At 34.9% G+C, this 20,816-nt stretch overlaps 1 protein-coding gene across 2 annotated transcripts in view; it reads right to left on the bottom strand.

The window, feature by feature from the left end:
* TMTC3 (transmembrane O-mannosyltransferase targeting cadherins 3) overlaps positions 1-20,816 on the bottom strand; it is a 46,068-nt gene that overhangs the window by 9,803 nt on the left and 15,449 nt on the right. For both annotated transcript variants that reach the window (XM_069580666.1, XM_069580665.1), the window contains exons 6-10: positions 20,385-20,557; positions 13,837-14,089; positions 8,587-8,735; positions 6,517-6,637; positions 4,890-5,001 (exon numbers count right to left, since the gene is read on the bottom strand). In XM_069580666.1, coding sequence (XP_069436767.1) covers positions 4,890-5,001; positions 6,517-6,637; positions 8,587-8,735; positions 13,837-14,089; positions 20,385-20,557 — 808 coding nt within the window. The remainder of the gene's footprint in view (positions 1-4,889; positions 5,002-6,516; positions 6,638-8,586; positions 8,736-13,836; positions 14,090-20,384; positions 20,558-20,816) is intronic.

Genomic DNA, 20,816 nt, shown 5'->3' with positions numbered 1-20,816 from the left:
TTGAGGGCATCAAATCTGAACTACAGGCCCATGATTGTTTTCTGATAATAAACAGTGTCAAAGATTTGCTGGAGTTAGATAAAAATGAAATTACTGATTTCAAGGCAAAAATAAACCATAGGGGAAATCTGGTGTTTCCTGAGAAAAATCTACTCTCCTAACGTATTTATGGAAACTTTAATTCTATTTGCAAAAATTTTAGCTTGTGAATTGATTTTTTAAAAACACCTGTAACCATCAAAACAAACAAACAAAAACCCATAATCAATTGTCTAACATGCACGTCGCCTGGTCAAAAACCACTCTGTAGTTTATATTCTTTTTCTGGCTAAGCAAGAAAAGCCTTCAGATTGAATGTCTTTTTTTTTTTTTTAAGCTACTTTAAATGTTAAGAATTTCTACTCACTGTGATCCTACACTTCTCTAGGGTTTTAAATACTACCTACATGCTTGTTACTTCAAATCTTTATCTTTAGTCCTGACCATTCATTCCCCTTATCTCCAAACTTACAGATCTGTCTCCATCTGTACATCTAATAGAGACAAAAAGACTTGATTTCCTCCTCTCCATGTTGTTTCACCTGTCAAATCTATCTATGAAGAACATAGCTGAAAAACACAGAATGAGCCAGAAGTCTTTGAATGCCAAATTCAATGTTTCTAAGATTATGCACTTTTTCATTGTAATAAATGAAATAAATACAATGAAAATACATTACAAATGAAATACAATAAATCACTGTAATAAATGATTTGCCTATTTTTCTAGCTCATTGCTTATTATTAATAGAAATAGCAACTGTGAGAGGATGGTAGGTAAGTCATACTAAAGGAGACAGGTTTAGTAAGTATCTCAAAAACAGCCAGAAGTGACAACTGAAAATGAGAGGAAAAATGATTTTAAACTAAACATCCATAATTACATCCACTGATAAAGAACTCACCTGTCAATGCAGGAGACACCAAAGACGTGGGTTTGATCCCTGGGTTGGGAAGACTCCCTGGAGGAGGGCATGGCAACCCACTCCAGTATTCTTGCCCAGAGAATTCTATGGACAGCGGAGCCTGGAGGGCTACAGTCCATGGGGTCGCAAAGAGTTGGATATGAATGAAGCTAACTAGCACTCTAGCTGCTGCTGCTGCTGCTAAGTCGCTTCAGTCGGGTCTGACTCTGTGTGACCCCAAGGACGGCAGCCCACCAGGCTCCTCCTCCCTGGGATTCTCCAGGCAAGAACACTGGAGTGAGTTGCCATTTCCTTCTCCAATGCATGAAAGTGAAAAGTGAAACTGAAGTTGCTTAGTCGTGTCCGACTCTTAGCAACCACATGGACTGCAGCCTACCACGCTCCTCCATCCATGGAATTTTTCAGGCAAGAGTACTGGAGTGGGTTTCCATTGCTTTCTCCAACTTAGCAATAGCATGCAGCTCTAAACACAATTTCATTCAGTTTCAACAATACAGTGAGACAGAAACTACCATGCAATTTAGGATAAGTCTGAAGGGGCCTAAATACCATCCTTAGTCTCGAAGTCCCTGCATGCCTGACATAAAGATGACTTTGCTTTTCTAAAAACTCCCAGAATGAGCCTAAAAGGCTTTAGAAAGCAATGAATTAAAACTGCCAGAGTTAGTGACTGCTGACTGTGTATACAACTGCGCTAGATGATGCAGTAGGTGTGAAGATGAGCCAGATGTTCACGCGACCCCTAGGGAGCTCCACAGTTCAAATGTAACACACATATTTTAAATGAATAAATATTTTAAATAAACATTTAAATACCAGATATCACAGGAAAGATACGAAAGTTGTAAGGAGTCTTGAAGATGAGGAACATTTGCTCTAATTGGAAAGACAGAAGGGTTTTTTTTTTCCCCTCTAATAAGATCACTGACTCAATGGATGTGAGTCTGAGTGAACTCCGGGAGTTGGTGATGGACAGGGAGACCTGGCGTGCTGCGATTCATGGGGTCGCAAAGAGTTGGACACAATTGAGCAACTGAACTGAACTGAACTGAACTGAAGAGGAGAAGCCATGTGAGATGGGTTGCAAGAGATGCATAGGATATGGTGGATGGTAGATCGGATGGAGAGGGAGAAGAGAGGAATTCTAAGTTCAAACATGTTCTAGGTTCAACATGAACAAATGCAGAGAGGTGAGGAAGCCCACCACACATGCCCTGTATTTCAAGAAAAAACTAAACTGCATGAAAAGCCAGGGGAGATAAAATTGGAAAGACGGCCAGACCATCAGTTATATATTTCTACAATATTCTCTAACTAGAATTCAGTTTTGCCTTGGGGAAACTGGTAGTTTTTCCAAGTGATGACTGTGATCTTTTTATCTTTTCCAACACTGGGCCTGGAGTTAAGTGTCCTCCTAGATCCATACCACTTGCAGACCACTGCCACTCTTTAAAACCACTCCTTTCTGAATTTCAGGTCATTAAACTCTGTTAACCACTATCCCTCCTTATTGTAGTGACCAACTGCAAGCTTCTGGTTCCTTGTTATTCTCGCCTTCTCTCCAACATCATACAGTTGTCAAAATTCTTTCGTGGTTTCAAATCTATGTAAGGTGTATCTTCTAATATTTGCTTTGATATCCTTTTTTACAATGATTTTCACCCCCATTCTCTTTTAACTAGTCAATTCAATGGTCACAGTCTTGTCCAGCAGAAGCAAAGGGAGCCATGTACAGCACTCCCCACTCCGCCAAGTATATTGAGAACTGTGTGTGTGTGGAAGTACTCTTTGGTTATCATGCTGAATGAAAAGTAATGAGTTTATTGGGTAGGTGGGGGCCATATTCGGTACATACCCTGCAATACAGACAGTTCTGCATGCTTGAAAAGCCAACAGCATTTCTACTGAAAACAAGCAATGCTCCAGCTAGATCCTCCTCAGAAACCAACAATTTCAGATCTATAAACCACTGATCTGATCATCTTTTCCTCATGTTTCACCCTCTCTCACATCTCTTCATAACCAGCTTAGACTATGTCTCAATATTCCCTTAACCCTTTGTTTAGTAACACATCTGACAAAATCCTAATCCTGTTTAACCAAATTCTCTGTGCCTGCCTATACTATATATAAAGTAGTGGGAGAAAAACATAACCACATCAACTGGTTAAAGTGGAGAGTGAAAAAGTTGGCTTAAAGCTCAACATTCAGAAAACGAAGATCATGGCATCTGGTCCCATCACTTCATGGGAAATAGATGGGGAAACAGTGGAAACAGTGTCAGACTTTATTTTGGGGGGCTCCAAGATCACTGCAGATGGTGACTGCAGCCATAAAATTAAAAGACGCTTACTCCTTGGAAGAAAAGATATGACCAACCTAGACAGCATATTCAAAAGCAGAGACATTACTTTGCCAACTAAGGTCCATCTAGTCAAGTCTATGGTTTTTCCTGTGGTCATGTATGGATGTGAGAGTTGGACTGTGAAGAAGGCTGAGTGTTGAAGAATTGATGCTTTTGAACTGTGGTGTTGGAGAAGACTCTTGAGAGCCCCTTGGACTGCAAGGAGACCCAACCAGTCCATTCTGAAGGAGATCAACCCTGGGATTTCTTTGCAAGGAATGATGCTGAAGCTGAAACTCCAGTACTTTGGCCACCTCATGTGAAGAGTTGACTCACTGGAAAAGACTCTGCAATACAGACAGTTCGGCATACTTGAAAAGCCAATCCCTTGATGCTGGGAGGGATTGGAGGCAGGAGGAGAAGGGGATGACCGAGGATGAGATGGCTGGATGGCATCACTGACTTGATGGACATGAATCTGAGTGAACTCTGGGAGTTGGTGATGGACAGGGAGGGCTGGCGTGCTGCGATTCACGGGGTCGCAAAGAGTCGGACACGACTGAGCAACTGAACTGAACCTCAAGAAGGGTGTTACAGCTGCTTGGCAATCACACTGCATTTGCCTAGTCTATATATTTTCCTAGATCTTCGTTTCTCAACATGTGATTCATGGGCTAAGTATCACCTAGGAACTTATTAGAAATGGAGAACCTTAGGCCCTACTCTAAATCGCTATACACGACAACATGCACCATTAGATCTCCAGGTGACTCACACACACAATAAAGTTTCTGAAACCATGTCCTAGATGACTACTTCAGACTCTCTCCTGGTCTTAGATCTCCAGAACGTCCTCTCCCTTCCCCACACTCTACTGTTGATTCTGCTTTCTATGTCACTGAGAAAACAAGCAAACAAAGAATAACTTTCAGAAGTTATTTGTCTATTATTCACCTGCCTATCTGTATCCGTGTTTCTATACTCTGCTTTCCCTGTTACTATATGGTAACTACTGGTTCAGCTGACTGAAATCCTCATCCTGAGTACCAGATCCTAATTATCTATTCTCATCTATTCAAGAACACTGATCCTTTACTCCGTTCCCCAACCTTGAATTACTACTTTGCCGAGCTTCAATGCACTAGTGACATACATGCCTTGTTTCTTTCATCTTTAAAACCAAAACCAAAAAAAAAAACAAACCCCAAAACAAAAACCCCCAGCATCCTACTACCCTCTCTTGACCCCATCCTCAATACCAACATTTCTTATCAGGTTTTAATATCAACTGTCTCCAGTTCTTCTTCTACTCTAACAGGCCTTTGTGTCTATCACTCCACCAAAATTGCTCATCAGTGCCATCCAACAAATCTGTTTTTAAAAACATCCCTAAATGTCTGATATAAATAGCTCTAACATATAACCCAGTTCAAAAAATAAGCCAGCACCAAACATTATAGTATTCAAGTCAGTTGGAATAAAGCTTGAAAATAAACTCCGCCTACTTTCTACAAATATAATCAAATTTTCAAAAAGAAAACAAACTATTAACAACAGCTTTATTAATCAATAATGCTTACCTGGCTGAACATGCGTAGCCTGTAAGAAGTATTTCAAAGCTCTCTCAAAGTTTTTTTCATTTTCCAGAGCATGACCCACATTATTCCATAATTTGGCATTATTTTTATTTACCTTAAATACAGAAGTACAGATAGAAATTAGTTAAATTTTAAAAAATGAGTCTAATTAACACAGGTTTTGTTTGGTATACTATTAGGAAAGGAGTACTCCACAGAAATGTCTATGAATGGATGAAGGTAGTTCAAAAGTACAAACTTCTGAGTTATAAGTAAGGTCTAAGGATGCAAATATATAGAACAGGGAATACAGTTAACAGTACTACGTTGCATGTTTGAAAATTGATAAGAAAGTAGATTTTAAAAGTTCTCATCACAGAAAAAAAAGTAACTCAATGAAGTGATGGATGTTAATTTATTCTGGTAATTGTTATATACATACATATCTAAAAATAATTATATTATACACTTTAAAGTTAAGATGAAGTTATATGTCAATTATATCCCCAAAAAACTGGAAGTCATTCAGATTTCTTTCAGAAAAAAAAAAAAAGTGCAGGTACGTGTGTGTATATGCATATGTATAACTCCATATATATAAGTCCAATTAACACAGATAACTGTCTGATATATTATTAGGAATAGAGTATTCTATGGAGATGAAGAAGGGGTCAAAATGAAAACTGCGTCATGAAATTTAACCTCTCCTCCTCTTCAACATCAACATGCTAAAACTTCAGTTCATCTATTTTATGTATTAAAATTTTACTTCATCAAAGCATAGAGTTGTTTGAAAATTCCTGCTCTATTATTTATAGTCTTTTGGGAAAGAAGGAATTTGCACGAGAGAATATGTTTAAACACTGCACTGATGACTTATTTTGAGGCTTGACATAAAGCTATTTATGCAATCTATTACAGTAATGGGAACTGTGCAGAGTACAGAAACAGCCAAAAAGGAAGTTAAGAGTTTAAAGAGTTGAAGAAAAGGAGCAACTGAAAAAAATCTTTGCTTATAACTTTTACAGAAAACAAATCATATGATTTTTAAAAAGAACTTTTCTCATTTATATTGTCCATTCCATAGAGATGCACCATCCCTCCTTTCTGCCAGTTCCTATCTTTCCTATAGTTTTATAACCATTGGCTATCCTCAGTATGATAGGGTGCCATTTTCTGCCATGTATTTTATTCATTGAATCTAAGATGCCACCAGTTACAAGGCTCATCGTTATCTTATACATTATTAAGAAACAAAAAAGGTCACTAATTGTAAGATGCCTTTCACTGTAAGATTTATTCTGATTTCAGACATGTTAAAAGGTTAAAAAAAAAGTACACCTTAAGAACAAATGAAACAAAGTATTCACATTTAAACATTTTATCATTTCAGTGTCTAACAACTGTATAGCATTTGGGGAATTATTCATATATGCTCCAGACATACAACTAAATACTATTCAGAGCACTGGCTATGGTATAATTATACAAGGAACAAATTATTTTTACTAATTTTTTGGTGAAGTATTTAACATTGAGAATTAATTGTCAAATTAAAAGTAAAGTTAGAACACCGTAGCAGAAATGGCAATAAGAAATAATTAGTGATATAGTTTGAATAACATTTTACCTTCAAGGCTGACATAAACAGCGTATATTCAGACTCCCAATCCCAATTCCTGTGGAGTGTTTTTAAGGCATGAGTGAATATCACCAAAGATAGACAAACCCAGGATAACTTTTTAAACACACTGTTTAAGGAAGAAAAAACAGAACGAAAAAACATTGTCTTCATCACCAAAAAGAGGTAAGAAATATGTTAAATATCTCTAAATGTTGTGTTTGAATTTACTCTAAAGACTAGGGACTGTTCTAATAATCATCCAGCTTGAGAGAGAATAACACCAAAAAAATTAAATATTATAAACACTACTGTATAAAGTTCAATGACAAAAAACTGATAAACCAGATTTTTAATTGTGACTTCTTAAGTGTTCTTTTGTATCATTACCTATAACCTGAATACTCTTAGTTGTGTTTATAAAGGGTCAATCTCATCCCTGGCTATATTTAAAAACATTACCGCTTACAATATACACCACAGGTTATCATGATATTCTTCGAGGAATCTTACTCTTCTGTGTGTGTGGCTGTGCTGGGTCTTCGTTGCTGCGTACAGCTTTCTTTAGTTCTGGCGTGCAGGCTTCTCAATGTGGTGGCTATTCTTGCTGCAGAGCATGGACTCCAGGGCATGTGGGCTCAAAAGTTGCGGTGCACGGGCTTAGCTGCCCTATGCATGTGGGATCTTAGTTCCTGAACCAGAGACTGAATGTGTCCCCTGCATTGGCTGAGGGATTCTTAACCAGTAGACCACCAGGGGAGTCCCAGAATTTTACATTTTAAAAAGCTAGAACTATTCATTAAAAGTCATAGTAAAGTTAACCCTTTATAAAATAGAGGCAAATTACTTACATAGCTTTAGGTTAATCACTTGGGACACAATTTGTCACTTACAAAATGATTGTTATACTTCAATAATCACTATGATCTTATTTGGTATTAGTAGTATTAATGTTCTTTGAGCTTCTGCTTTTTGCCTCAGTTACAGAGTTCTGTTTCTTTCATTTTGATAGATCCACTTAACCAGGATAAGAGTGCATGGATCAGAAGGACCATGGACATGAGAGATAGTCAGATATAAATTTAAATCAAGACTCTGCTGTTTACTAGCTGTGTGGTCTTATGTAATTCAGGTAACTAATATGAGCTTCAATTTTCAAATGTGCCAAATGAAGTTAAGGGATGTCTAGATTAAACGAGAAAACACATCTACATAGTGTATTACAGAGCTGGCATACGGGAGGCACTACAAGATTGGCAGTGATTATAACTGGATACATCTATGAGAAAGTTTAGAGTGAAAACTGCAGTAATGGATGAGATTGTTAGGGAGAACATGCAATGTGAGAAAAACAGCTATTTGTAAAACTCTGAGAAATAAAAAACATTTAAAGAGCTGGTACAACAGGAACAATCTGAAAAGAGGTTGAGGAGAAATGAGCACAGGTGGTGGATAGTCAGGACAGACTTTACAGCTGCCAGGGAAATACACTTTAAACCAAGCACTGATCAGATTTACCCACCAGACTCGATGTGTTACACGACAGTAAAGTGATGAAGACAGAAGTCAATTCTGTGGGTTGAAAGGGGACGGGAAAGTAAGGAAAAAGAAACACTGACTATTTTTTCTATATACAGTCAGTGATTATTCTGTTCCTTAGCAGTGAGTTTAAGGCAACTAGAACATGGTGGTTTCTATGAAGCAAGAAATTGCATATTGCTTTCTATATGCACTTTACATGTATTAATCCAATATGACTAATTTTAAGAAGACTGTATCTTAGTTCATTACATATGAAAGCAGCAATGATCATTTGAAACTTTAGTGTTAATAATGTTCTTTGTAGCATCTGCATCTGAATGAAAATCTCTTATGTGTTAGACTATAAAATAAAATTATATAAATACGAGGAAAAACATAGATAAGGTAGGAGTTAGTGAGCTAAGAAGACTCTCAATGTGAAAAACAAAAAGGTATAAAAAGATAACATAAAAATAGAATAAACATTTTAAACACTTAAATGCATCATACTAAATTCTACAGTTAGTAAGCATTAAATGCACTAACATTTTAATTCACCTTTTGTTTGATATTTTCTGCCATCCATGGGCTACCAAAATACAGAACCCCATGCTAGGAACATATAGTACTCGCTCAGCAACAACAAATCCAACTGGGAAAAAAAGATTTGATGCAGGAATAAATGGTAATGCCATTAAACAGAGCGCCTACAAAGAGAAAAAAGATAATTTATTAAATTAAATAATATACACACATCAACAGTCAAATCCAAATATTTAATCATTTAATCTGGATAATGTACTGGTGGATCAATTTTAATAACACTATAAAGAATACTGATTTAAACATAAAGGAAACCTATGGATGGTAACAATAAACATGAGGATGTATGTCAGCAAGGTGAGATGAAGTCTTCCTAAATACCAGAGCTTACACCTCAGCCTCATCAGATAAAAAATGTATGGCAAAACCAATACAGTATTGTAAAGCAAAATAAAGTAAAAATAAAAATTAAAAACAAAACAAAACAAAATATCCAAAAAAAATTAGTAATTTTTATATATCTAACTAATGTGCACAAAGAGTCATACACGTGTGACTGAGCAATTAACATTTTATGTAACTTATGTGCCCGTGGTAAAAATAAACTGACAGGAAAAGATATTAGTACTACTACTATGTGTAAGGTATACTGGAAATTGATAAGCTATGTTTCAGACAAGACAGTAGACTACTTCTACATGTTACTTCAGTGTTGCTCTGCATAGTATTCTGATGGGTCACATACATTTAACAGACTTAGTATATGTATAAAAATAAAACTGGCCCCTTAAACAGTCATTTATTCCATAAGAATTTCTAAATTTCCAACACTGTGTACTATGTTAGAAATAAACATCACAAAATGCTTAGATGTTTTTGCCATTTTGAAAATGGGATGGCATATGGTTTCCAGATTACAGTCATTACAAAAGATAAGACAAAATAACTAGCACACAAATAACTTATGGAAAGAAATAAGCTGGTTGTCAGTAGGATATCTGTTTCCATGGACATCTGCTTCCATATTCTGTTACTCTGATTTGTTTTATAGTACCTTGTGCAATAAACACATTGTTTTTTCAACTTCAGAAGTCTGAGAGTCTTCTAACAGTTTCAGAGGAAGCAATGCTTTTTATTATACTTTACTACTGAAAATTGATGTAGAGCTGTAAATAGTGAAAAGAATACTTTCTCTATGAATCACAAATTAATAATTTGTAATGATCCAACACTGAATCTGAAGAAAAGCACTACCATCAAACTGCTCACTATTATCAATTTATAAGTCTGAAATTTTAATACTTTCTTTTTAGTCAAAAAGGTAAAACATTAAGCGTGCATAATTCACTTTCCACTTCCCAGAAATGTTTGACAAAAACAACCAGGTAGCTGTGAAACAGAGGTATTTGTTCCTAAATACACGATCCTCTTTAAAAAAATTCCCTGTTAATTCATGGATGCCCTAAGGCAATTTCATTTGAAAGAATAAAAAGTGTTAAATTCATCCAAAGAGGCATCATGGATTGATGAATAAGTTACACAAAAAAAGAAAAGCCATCTCTCAAAAAAAACTATTGATTCTTCAATAAGAAATGTCTCAATGATTAACTTACTCAGATGTTCTAATACACTGTTAATGTATGTCAACCAAGTTAACTATAATGCAACATCTTCTCAGAGAGTGGAAAGAGCGAAGAGTTCTGGAGGCAAATCTGCTTCACTTTTTATAATAAGGTAAACTACTCCAATCACCTTATGACTCCATTTTTTAAAATAAATAAACAGGATTATTAACTACTTATACTATTGAGATAAACATGACATCTTATTTATTAAGTGCTTAACATACCTGGTGCTTGGTAGATATTCCTTTGGTCTACTTACCTCTTTCAGGTATCTTCAAACAATATTACCATTAAAAACAGTATGTTTAGTTTTATACATACATATTAATTCATTTTCAGACTTTTCTATTATAGATTATTACAAGCTATTGAATATAGTTTTCTATTTTTTATGTATAGTATCAATAGTTTGTATCTGTTAACCCTATACTCCTAATTTATCCCACTTCTTTCCCTTTCCCTTTTTTACATTGCTAAATTGCTAAGAGTCCTGTCCAACTCTTTCGTGACACCATGGACTGTAGCCTGCCAGGCGCTGTCTACGGGATTTCCCAGGCAAGAATACTGGAGTGGGTTACCATTTCCTACTCCAGGGAATCTTCCTGACCCAGGGATCAAATATGCGTCTCCTGGGTGTTGCACTGGCAGAGAGATTCTTTACCACTAAGACATCAAGGAAGACCCTTCTCCTCTGGTAGCTAAGTTTGTTTTCTACAAAACTAACACAGTATTATAAATTGACTCTATTTTAATTTCAAAAAATTTAAGAGTATGTTTAGGACTATATTTAAAGCAGTTATACCTAAAGTCATAAGGGTTCCTTTTATATATATATACAATATAATGTTATTAATGTAAATCTGTTAACTTCATTGGCAATATCCTTTCTATTTTTTATTCAGTTTGCATCATACAAATTATTTAATTTGCCAAAATTTCATATTTAACTACTCTTCATTTTGCTTTTTAGTAGAAACTCACTTTTGGATGTATTCTACCATGTATGTGCTTCATTTTTATTTTTGTGAGCTGCAAAGCACTATTAGACAAAGTCCCAAAGCAAAAATAAATCTGTATCATCATAAATTCATGATCAACTTCAAATTAAATCCTTCAGACTGCTCAAGATTCTAGGTTTCTTTGGTAGGCTCACTCTCACTCTCTTTTACTATTTTCAATCTTGACTATTTTTCTCAAATTTCTGACCTATGTCACTTTTAGGAGGTGACTACACTAACAAACTTTCAGAAAAAACAAAAGTGATAAAACAAGAATTTCTTTAATTCTCTGCTACTAAACCTATTAACATCTACATTCATGACCGTTTCCATCCTTCCTATAACCTAAGCAGTGTTTCCATCTATCTGAGGCCAAACCTGAGCTCTATACCTCTAATCTTACTATCAATCAGCTTTTCTTTCATTTACCTAATCACTTTCTTATATCAAATTTCTATGCTAAAAATGTTCTTGCCTCTCCAACCTTAAAAATCTTCTCCTTTGAAAATATTATCTTTAAATTATCTTAACCATTCATTATGACCCTTAGGTCTAAAACAAGTTCCCATATTCTTAGGGAAAGATTTTTGTGGACATGGATTACAAGCAGTCGGCTGTAACCTCACTTAATGTTTCAACTCAAAGAGCATGTTTTTGTATGCAAACCCATTAGTGATATCTGTGTATAAAGGTCAGCCAACTGAGTACTCCAATGAACGTGATTCTAAATGCCAACCAAGCAAGTTTTCCCCCCAAATCAACCCACTTCAGCCTCAGAAGGTCCATCAATTCCAGGTCTCCATGCTTCCCTCAAGCCCTGATCCCCCAATAAAAGATCAGTTGCTTTGTTATACTTGAAGCCATTGCCTGACTGGCTATCTTCTCTAAATTAGACCTTGTCTCCTTCTTTGAAATATTCAGTTAAATCATTCCTAAAGGTTACCTACATTAGCAATCTTCCCTTCCTTATCTTCTAATCAAATCACTCCACAGATAAAAATGTAAGTAACTACATAAAAGAAATCAAATTCAACTGATCTCATTCACTACTTGACAGCAACTGTTGGTGTTAACCATCCTTTCCAGAAACGTTTTCCTACCTTTCTGTCCATTTGGTCTATTTCCTATTTGGTACTCTTGCCTGGAAAATCCCATGGATGGAGGAGCCTGCTAGGCTGCAGTCCATGGTGTCGCCAAGAGTTGGACATGACTGCGCGACTTCCCTTTCCCTTTTCACTTTCATGCATTGGAGAAGGAAATGGCAACCCACTCCAGTGTTCTTGCCTGGAGAATCCCAGGGACGGGGGAGCCTGGTGGGCCGCCGTCTATGGGGTGACAGAGTCAGACACGAACAGCAGCAGCTATTTGGTTTATTTTCCTTTACACAATACCTAAATATGGAAGCTTTTCAAGAGTGACTGAGATATACCCTTCTTCTCTATTCAGCCTCTTCAACTATATATAGAGGAAAAATTAAGAACAAATAGTCTAAGGCATGCATTATGTGTATGAATTAACTTCTATGCATCTAGAAAGGTGATAGCTAGTTACCACCTCTAAGAGATGTAACAAAATCCCAGTTGAGAAAGGCTGCTCTATAACCTCTCCAAAGGTCGTCTTCTTTACATCTTGCTTTCAATTACTATCTCTATGGCAACTGTCAAATTACTGTGTGGCAATTTATCAAATTTTTATGTGTATCTCAGGCTTTGCCACAGAACTCCAGGCACAAAGCGCCATTCAAAATCTCCGTTAGAAAATTTCAAAGACACCTCAAACTCAACAGGTCCAGATACTAGTAAATATGATCTTTCTTCAAACCCTATATTATTTTAAATTTCTCTAGAATGTGAGTTCTTTGGTAATGGGGGCCCTGTATTTCTTTTTACTATCACATACTCAGTGGCTAAAATGCTACCTGATACACAGGCTACAAATCAAAATCTTTATTGAATGAATAAATGAATCTAGTGGCTGCAGCGAGAATACACTTGCCAAGTATTAAAGGCACTTTCTGGCATACAGTAAAATCTTAAGAAAATGTTCAAGATGATTATTTTCTTCCATAATTTAAAGAGGCAACACAATTATTATGAGTAAGAAGTGAGGGCAGAGCTAAGAGAACTGGAAACAGATCTCATAAAAACAAAAAAGACTTAATAATCAGAATTCTCTGAACACAGTAAGAAATACCTCAGGGAGTAATGAAAGTTTTGCCAATGAAAAATAAAGAGCTATGCATTTCTGGGGGCTTATCTTACATGATCCTCTTTCCTGTGCCAAGAAAACAAAGAAGTATACATTATACTGAATAATTCATTTCTTTAAAAAGGTGTATAACCTAGTGGGGTAAAGGTAAGAAATATAAAAAAATAATGCTAAAAAGGATGCTCCATGATTTCAGAGTCCCCATCAAATTAGGGAAATTCATAATCACTCTTTGTGTCACATGCTGAATGTGCAGCATTAATTAAATTCTGACATAAAATTATAGGATAGCCTAAAATACGTTCATAAATTAGGATGACATGAATAAAGACAGACAGCAGTTTTTCAAAGATGCTTCTGAAAAACTAAAGGCACTCAATTAATAAACTAATCCTGTATTTAGTATTATCTGAAAATTTAAGAAACTTTCTTACCATTAAAACAGTCTTGGAGGAATTACTAGGATATCTGAGACTAAATACTCCCAAAGCTCCCAAAAAGCAAAAAAAAATAAATGTGGCAAGATTTCGAACATCTAGAAATGACTCTATCAGTGGTATTGTTCCCATGGTCCAATCACAGCAGAGCTCTGAAGGATTTAATAGAAGCCAAGCATTCACAGGAAGCAGGTAGTTAAAAGTTAGCTGCCTTGTAGGAGTTGGGCTTACAGCAGCTGGGTTATCAAACCTGTATAGAGAATGAAAAAAAAAATTACTGAAATTAAAACACTTTAAACACAAAGTTAATATATAAAAGATACAAATACTGAACAATAATAAAAACAGCATTTTACATGTAATCTTGTTAAAGACATAAACTTTTTATGGATACCTTAGATTCTTGCCTGAGTTCAAATTTCTTTATGAAATGTCTAATTAAGAGGTATGATATTTATGAAGAACTATTTGAGGGGCAAGCAGGTTACCTATTTCTAGTTTATTATGAGAATGATTCAGACAGGTATTCTATAATATTATGACATGCTGCAGAAATGCTTTTATTAAGTTATGGCTTTCTGCTTCAACATCATAAGAAATGTTTTGTATGATTCATTGTTGTATGTGTTGTATGAATGCTTCTGAGAACACTAATTAATGTTTTCCTTTAAGAGATGTTTCTTTCATCACCAAATGCTAATGAAAATTGTTTTCTAGAAAGAATTACTATGTTTTCTCTTGTCACAAAAAGAGAAAACTAAATCACCTATGAGCTTTTTCTTTTTGACTTCTACAGAGCTCAAAACCAAATTCTGGTACAGAGTAGTAACTGCACAGCCCTATGGAACATTTTATTTGTGCTCTACTTAATACAAACTTATATCCTAGTTTATATAGGCCGTGATGTATCATTAGTCTGTTTACCGCAAACTAAGTCATATCATTTTTTAAAAGTACATTTAAATTAATCATTTCAGATTTTTAATTCTTTACACTATGTTTTAAATTGTATTAAGATATCTAAATTGTGTTAACATACAGTTGTTTAAATCTTCCCTGGTGGCTCAGTTGGTAAAGAATCTGCCTGCAAGGTAGGTCCAATCCCTGGGTCAGGAAGATCCCCTGGAGAAGGGACTGACCACCCACTCCCGAATTCTTGCCTGAATTCCATGGACAGAAGGAGCCTGTGAGCTATAGCCCATGGGGTCACAAAGAGTTGGACACGACTGAGTATTTCCTTCCTCTAACAGAGTTGCTTAAAAACCCAATTCTTATTTTAAAATGAGTAAGTCAGGGAAAAATCAATATCACTAATTTGACTTGGTCTGCTTAAAAATATCAACTGGTGAGAAAAATGAATTATTATTTGAACAAGTAATATTTTCTAAATTGTCATGCTGTGCTAAGTCAGTTCAGTTGTGTCCTACTCTTTGCAACCCTATGGACTGTAGCCCTCCAGGCGCCTCTGTCCTTGGGATTCTCCAGGCAAGAATACTGGAGTGGGTAGCCAATCCCTTCTGCAAAACTTTCATACTTCAATATATGCATGTATGAAAAATACTAATTCTTGAAAGTCAGGATTTGAATTCTCAACATGACCAACAAAACTGAACACAAAACCTTCTCCTGTCATCTACTTTTCAGTGTTCATTTAGGAAAATTAGCTGTTTATTTAGGATAAATTATTTGCTAATTGAACTTTAAAAGAATACATGTCAAAGCAAGTCTAATCATATTACAATCAACCTCATAGGAAACCAGAATAAAATTTATGTAACACAAGTACATATACACACATTTTAAAATGCTTATATTGGGAAAATACAGTGTTAAACATAACATACTCCATATATCCATCCACATATATATAAACAATAAATACATTCACACCTATAAGGCATATTTTCATATTATAGAACTAGAGATGCAAAACAGTTGATTCAAATTCCCTGAAACAAATGATAAACAGGAAACATTAAGACTAAGGAGTGAAGAAGGAAATACAAAATATCTATCTACAATTCAATCTATTTTCCACACTATTATGCTTAAATGAGTTTTTAGTTTAGCATGGCTAGACTCAGAAGTAAAAATTCTGGAAGTAAAAATAAATATTCTTTATAGAAAAAAATGCTATTAAGGATAATTATTATACAATGGAACATTACTCAGACATAAAAGAACAATGAAATAATGCCATTTACACTAACATGGATAGACCTAGAGATTAGCATACTTGGTGAAGTAAATTAGGTAGAGAAAAACAAATATCATATGATATCACTTATACATGAAATCTAAAAGATGATACAAATGAACTTATTTACTAAAAAGAAAAACTCACAGACATAGAAAACAAATATATGACTACCAAAGGGGAAAAGGTGAGGGAGGGATAAATTAGGAGCTTGGATTTAACAGATATACCTTACTATATATAAAAGAGATAAACAACGTCCTATTGCATAGCAAAGGGAACTATATTCAATATCTTGTAATAACCTATAGTGGAAAAATATTGGGATTTTGTTTTTAAAAAAGTTTTTGCATGTAATGTCAGTCACTTGAATACAACTATGAATAGGCAACTTTATAAATTTTCTTTTAAATTTTGGATGAGTGAGGTGAAATGGAAAAATGCTATGAGAGCAGGAAAAAAAGGATAAGAAGAATGTTAAAATTCAGTATAACTTTTGCTTCTAGCCTTAAACAAATTTAAAAAATGGAAAATTAAAACTTCCTTTAACATTCTAAGCATCAAGCAAAGAAGGACAATAACACTTGATTGATAATAAAACAAAAAACAGATGAGGGGAGCCCTATCTAAAGAGTTTAGAACTTGGATAGATTTTTAGTCTGTGCGGCAGCAAGAGAGAATCTGAGTGGAGACCATTTGCATCCCTAAATTGAGACGATGGAGCTGGGAACCCTAGAAATCCAGGGGGGTTAGAATTAGCAAGCAGAAAACTGTTGAGAAAGATAACTCATATCTGTAAAGGTTCTCTCTCCAGTTTTCAGTACTAATGAGAACTGATCAGCATATATATACACAAAGAAATACCTAAAGACAGTATAGTGGGTTGATTTCCGTCTCCCCAAAGTTTATGTCTACCCAAAACCCCAGAATGTGACTTTATTAGCAAGAAAGTCTTTGTCAATGCAGTTATAGTAAAGATGAGGTCATGCTGGATTAAGAGTGGGCCCACTATCCAATGAGGGCATAGTGACCCATCTAGTACTCTTCCCTGAAGAATCCCCATGGACAGAGGAGCCTGGCAGGCTGCAGTCTACAGGGTCGCAAAGAGTTGGACATGACTGCATGACTAAGCACAGTACAGCACCATCTAATGACTGATGTTCTTATACAAAGAAGAGAAAATACAGAGAAACAGACAGGGAAAAAGGCTAGGTAAAGATGGAGCAGATTACAGTGATACAGCAACATGCCAAGGAATGTCGAAGATTGCCAGCAACCACCAGAAGCTAGGAAAAGAGGCATAGAACAGATTCTTTCACAGAGCCTTCAGAAGGAACCAGCTGTGCCTGATACCTTGATTGTTGGACTCTGGCCTCCAGCACCGTGAGAGAATAAATCCCTGCTCTTTAAGCCACTCAATTTCTGGTAAATTATTACAGCAGGTCTAGGAAAATACAGTTTGGAAAGTACCTTCTGAAAGGATCAGATATAAGCTCACAACTAGGAATAGTTCTTCAGCAGCAGGAGTGGAAATCCTCATAATGCAAAGTCTATCAAGTGGAGAGGTCAGAAGGGCCTTGTGTCAGCAAGGGAGCAAAATTAGCCCTATCCTAAATGTTGTTATGCTTCCCAGGTGGCTCAGTGGTAAGAATCTTCCTACCAATGCAGAAGTGGGCTCTATCCTTGGGTAGGGAAGATACCCTGGAGAAGGAAGTGGTAACTCACTCCAGGATTCTGGCCTGAAAATCCCATGGACAGAGGAGCCTGGCAGGCTACAGTTCATGGGGTTGCAAAAAGAGCCAGACATGACTTAGCTATTAAACAACAACAAACACTGCTATGGTCTCCTAAAATAAAGCTTAAAAACAAGACTTGAAGATGAAACATCTTTTAAATAACTTACATGCATCTGAGAACAATGCTCTACAATATTTATAGGAATACATTAGGTAAAATCAGATACAGTACCTATTAGAAAAATTACCAAGCATGTGAAGAGGTAGAAAAATACAATCCGTGAGGAGAAAAATTAATTCAATCTAAACTGACCAAGAAATTACACAGATAATAAGACCAGTGGAAAAGGACAATAAAGTCCTAAAACAGTTAGAAACATGGGATACATACACATACACACACACACAAAGGTCAAACAGAACTCAAATAGAGATGAAAATGTCTGAGATGAAAAATAAAAGAAATTAAGGACAGATTAGACATGCAGAAAAAAATTAGTAAGCTTGAAGCTACAATGGAAGAAATTATCCAAAATGAAAACTGGAAAAATAGCTTTGGAGGGAAGAGGAATAAATACAGAGTAACAGTATTACTTCAAGAAGCCTAAAATACATGTAATTGGTGTCCCAGAGGAAGAAGGGAGAGGAAAGAAAAAATACTTCAAGAAGTTTATAACTGAAACAATTCTAAAATGTATATGAAGTAAGACTTACATATTCTAAAAAGCTAAATTAACCTAAGCACAAGAAACATGAAGATAAAACAAATAGTAACTGAAAGCTTACAACTTTTGGCCATTTTCACCCAAGCTGTGGTGTTAAGATAAGTCCTGAAGTTGCAACGTGCAGCATCATGACTGTAGTTAATAACACTGTATCATTTATTTGAAAGTTGCTAAGCGTATAGATCTTAAAAGTCCTCATCAAAAGAAAAAAAAAAAACTTTTTGGTAATTATATGTGGTGACAGATGTTGACTAAATTTATTACGGTAATCATTTGTGTGTGTATGTATACGATTAAGTTGTACACTAATACAATGCTATATGTCAATTATGTCTCAATTAAAAAATACAGAGAAGAGAAACAATGATAAAGAGAAACTATTAAAAGCAAGGATTGAAAAAAAAAGACACACTACACGCAGAAACATAAAGATAAGGATGAAAAGATTTTCCGTTTAACATAACACAAGCCACAGAATATAGAGTAATATTTTTAGATTAGTGAATGAAAATCAGCATTGTAGAATTCTACAAGGAAAATATCATTCAAAAACAAAGGTAAAATAAAGGTATTATATATACCAAAGCTTAAAGAATTCATCACCAGCAAGGTCCTACATGGTCAAGAAATGTCAAAGAAAGTCCTTCAGTCACAAGGAAAAATGGTACCAGATGAAAATCTTCATCTAACAATGGAAGAACACTAGAAATGGTAACTCTACGGGGTAAAACAAAATTTTTTAAAAATTTAATCTCTTCCAAAGATAACTGTTTAAAGTAAAAATTAACAATGTATTGTGGCATTTATAATGTATACTCAATAAAAACATATGCAAATAGCACAAAGGCTATGTTATTATTTAGAATGTTTATATATAAACTTATTCACTGTATATGTATTTGTACTATATATACTGACATTTATAATTTATACACATACAATTATAATATTCCTTAATGATAAATTGTGATAAACAAATGATGTAAACCAAAAAAACCCCTAAAGCAATCACTAAAAATACACAACAAAGATTTATAGCTAATAAGCCAACAAGGAGATAAGAATGGAGTAATACAAAATATTCAATTCAAAACAGAGAAAAAATGGAACAAAGAACAGATGAGACAAAGAGAAAACAATTAGCAAGATGGTAGATTTACAACAAACTGTATCAGACAACTGAACCTACCATTTAAAAGACAGATTATCTGACCAAACAAAAAAGGAAGACCCAACTATATGTAGCCTATAAAAAATCTACTTTAAATATAAAGATATAGACAGAGTTAAGAGGTAAAGAGAGGAAAAAAGATAAACCATTTATCACTAACAAAAGACAGCTGGAGTAGTTATATTAACATAAGGAAAAGTGAATTTCTTAGTAAAGACTATTGCCAGGGATAAAGAAGCTCATTTAATAATGATATAAGGATCAATTCATCAAGAGGACATCAAAATCCTAAATATTGATATACTTTATTGTAGAATTTTACAACAAATACAGGAAGCAAAAATTGACAGAACTGAGGAGAAATAGACAAATCAGTCAGTTTGTAACTCTGATCAGTTACAGTCAGAGATTTCAACATCTTTTTCTCAATACTTAATAGAACAAGTAGACAAAAATGACTAAGGATATGGAAGACTTAACACTTAACCATCTGGGGGATCATTATCTTGACTGATGCTTCCAAGAGTGTACATGTATGTCAAAACCTATTAATCTGAACAGTTTAAACACATGAGGATTCTTAAAAAGTATAAATTATAACTCAATAAAGCTGTTAAAAAACCTTAATGCAAATCAAAAACTTTCTGCAACATTTGCAATCACTTAAAACTCAAAGTTAAAAAAGGAAAAAAACAAAAAGAACTAGAATTTCATACCTGGTGAACACTGGGAGTTGCGACTGAATAACCTGGACTCTAATCACAACAAGTAACAGTGTACTGAACATCAAGACAATGAGTTTTATTAGTGTCTGCAGCATAGAAAATGGAATACTACCCTTTCCACGAAGAAACTGTCCAGCAGTAGTACATAACAATGGCAAAGTATACTAGAAAAAGAAAAAAAAAATAAGTAAAAAATAGCAATTTACTGTAATGTTTTCAACAACTGTACTTTCTAACTGCAAGATTAAATAAAAACTGACTATAATTATAAAATCAACATGGAACTGGTGGAACTGATGAATAAAACTGAGCCAAACAGTCTTCTCCAATAATGAATTATACTATACAGTATTACTGGGTGCTTTCCCAAACTGCCCAATAGTTCCTTTACTGAAACTTAAAAATCTGTCCTTAAAAAACTGA

This window comes from Ovis canadensis, chromosome 3, assembly GCF_042477335.2.
Source record: "Ovis canadensis isolate MfBH-ARS-UI-01 breed Bighorn chromosome 3, ARS-UI_OviCan_v2, whole genome shotgun sequence".
Lineage (NCBI taxonomy): Eukaryota > Metazoa > Chordata > Mammalia > Artiodactyla > Bovidae > Ovis > Ovis canadensis.
Note: the sequence above shows the minus strand (reverse complement) of the source record. Positions and strands in the feature narration are given on the sequence as shown.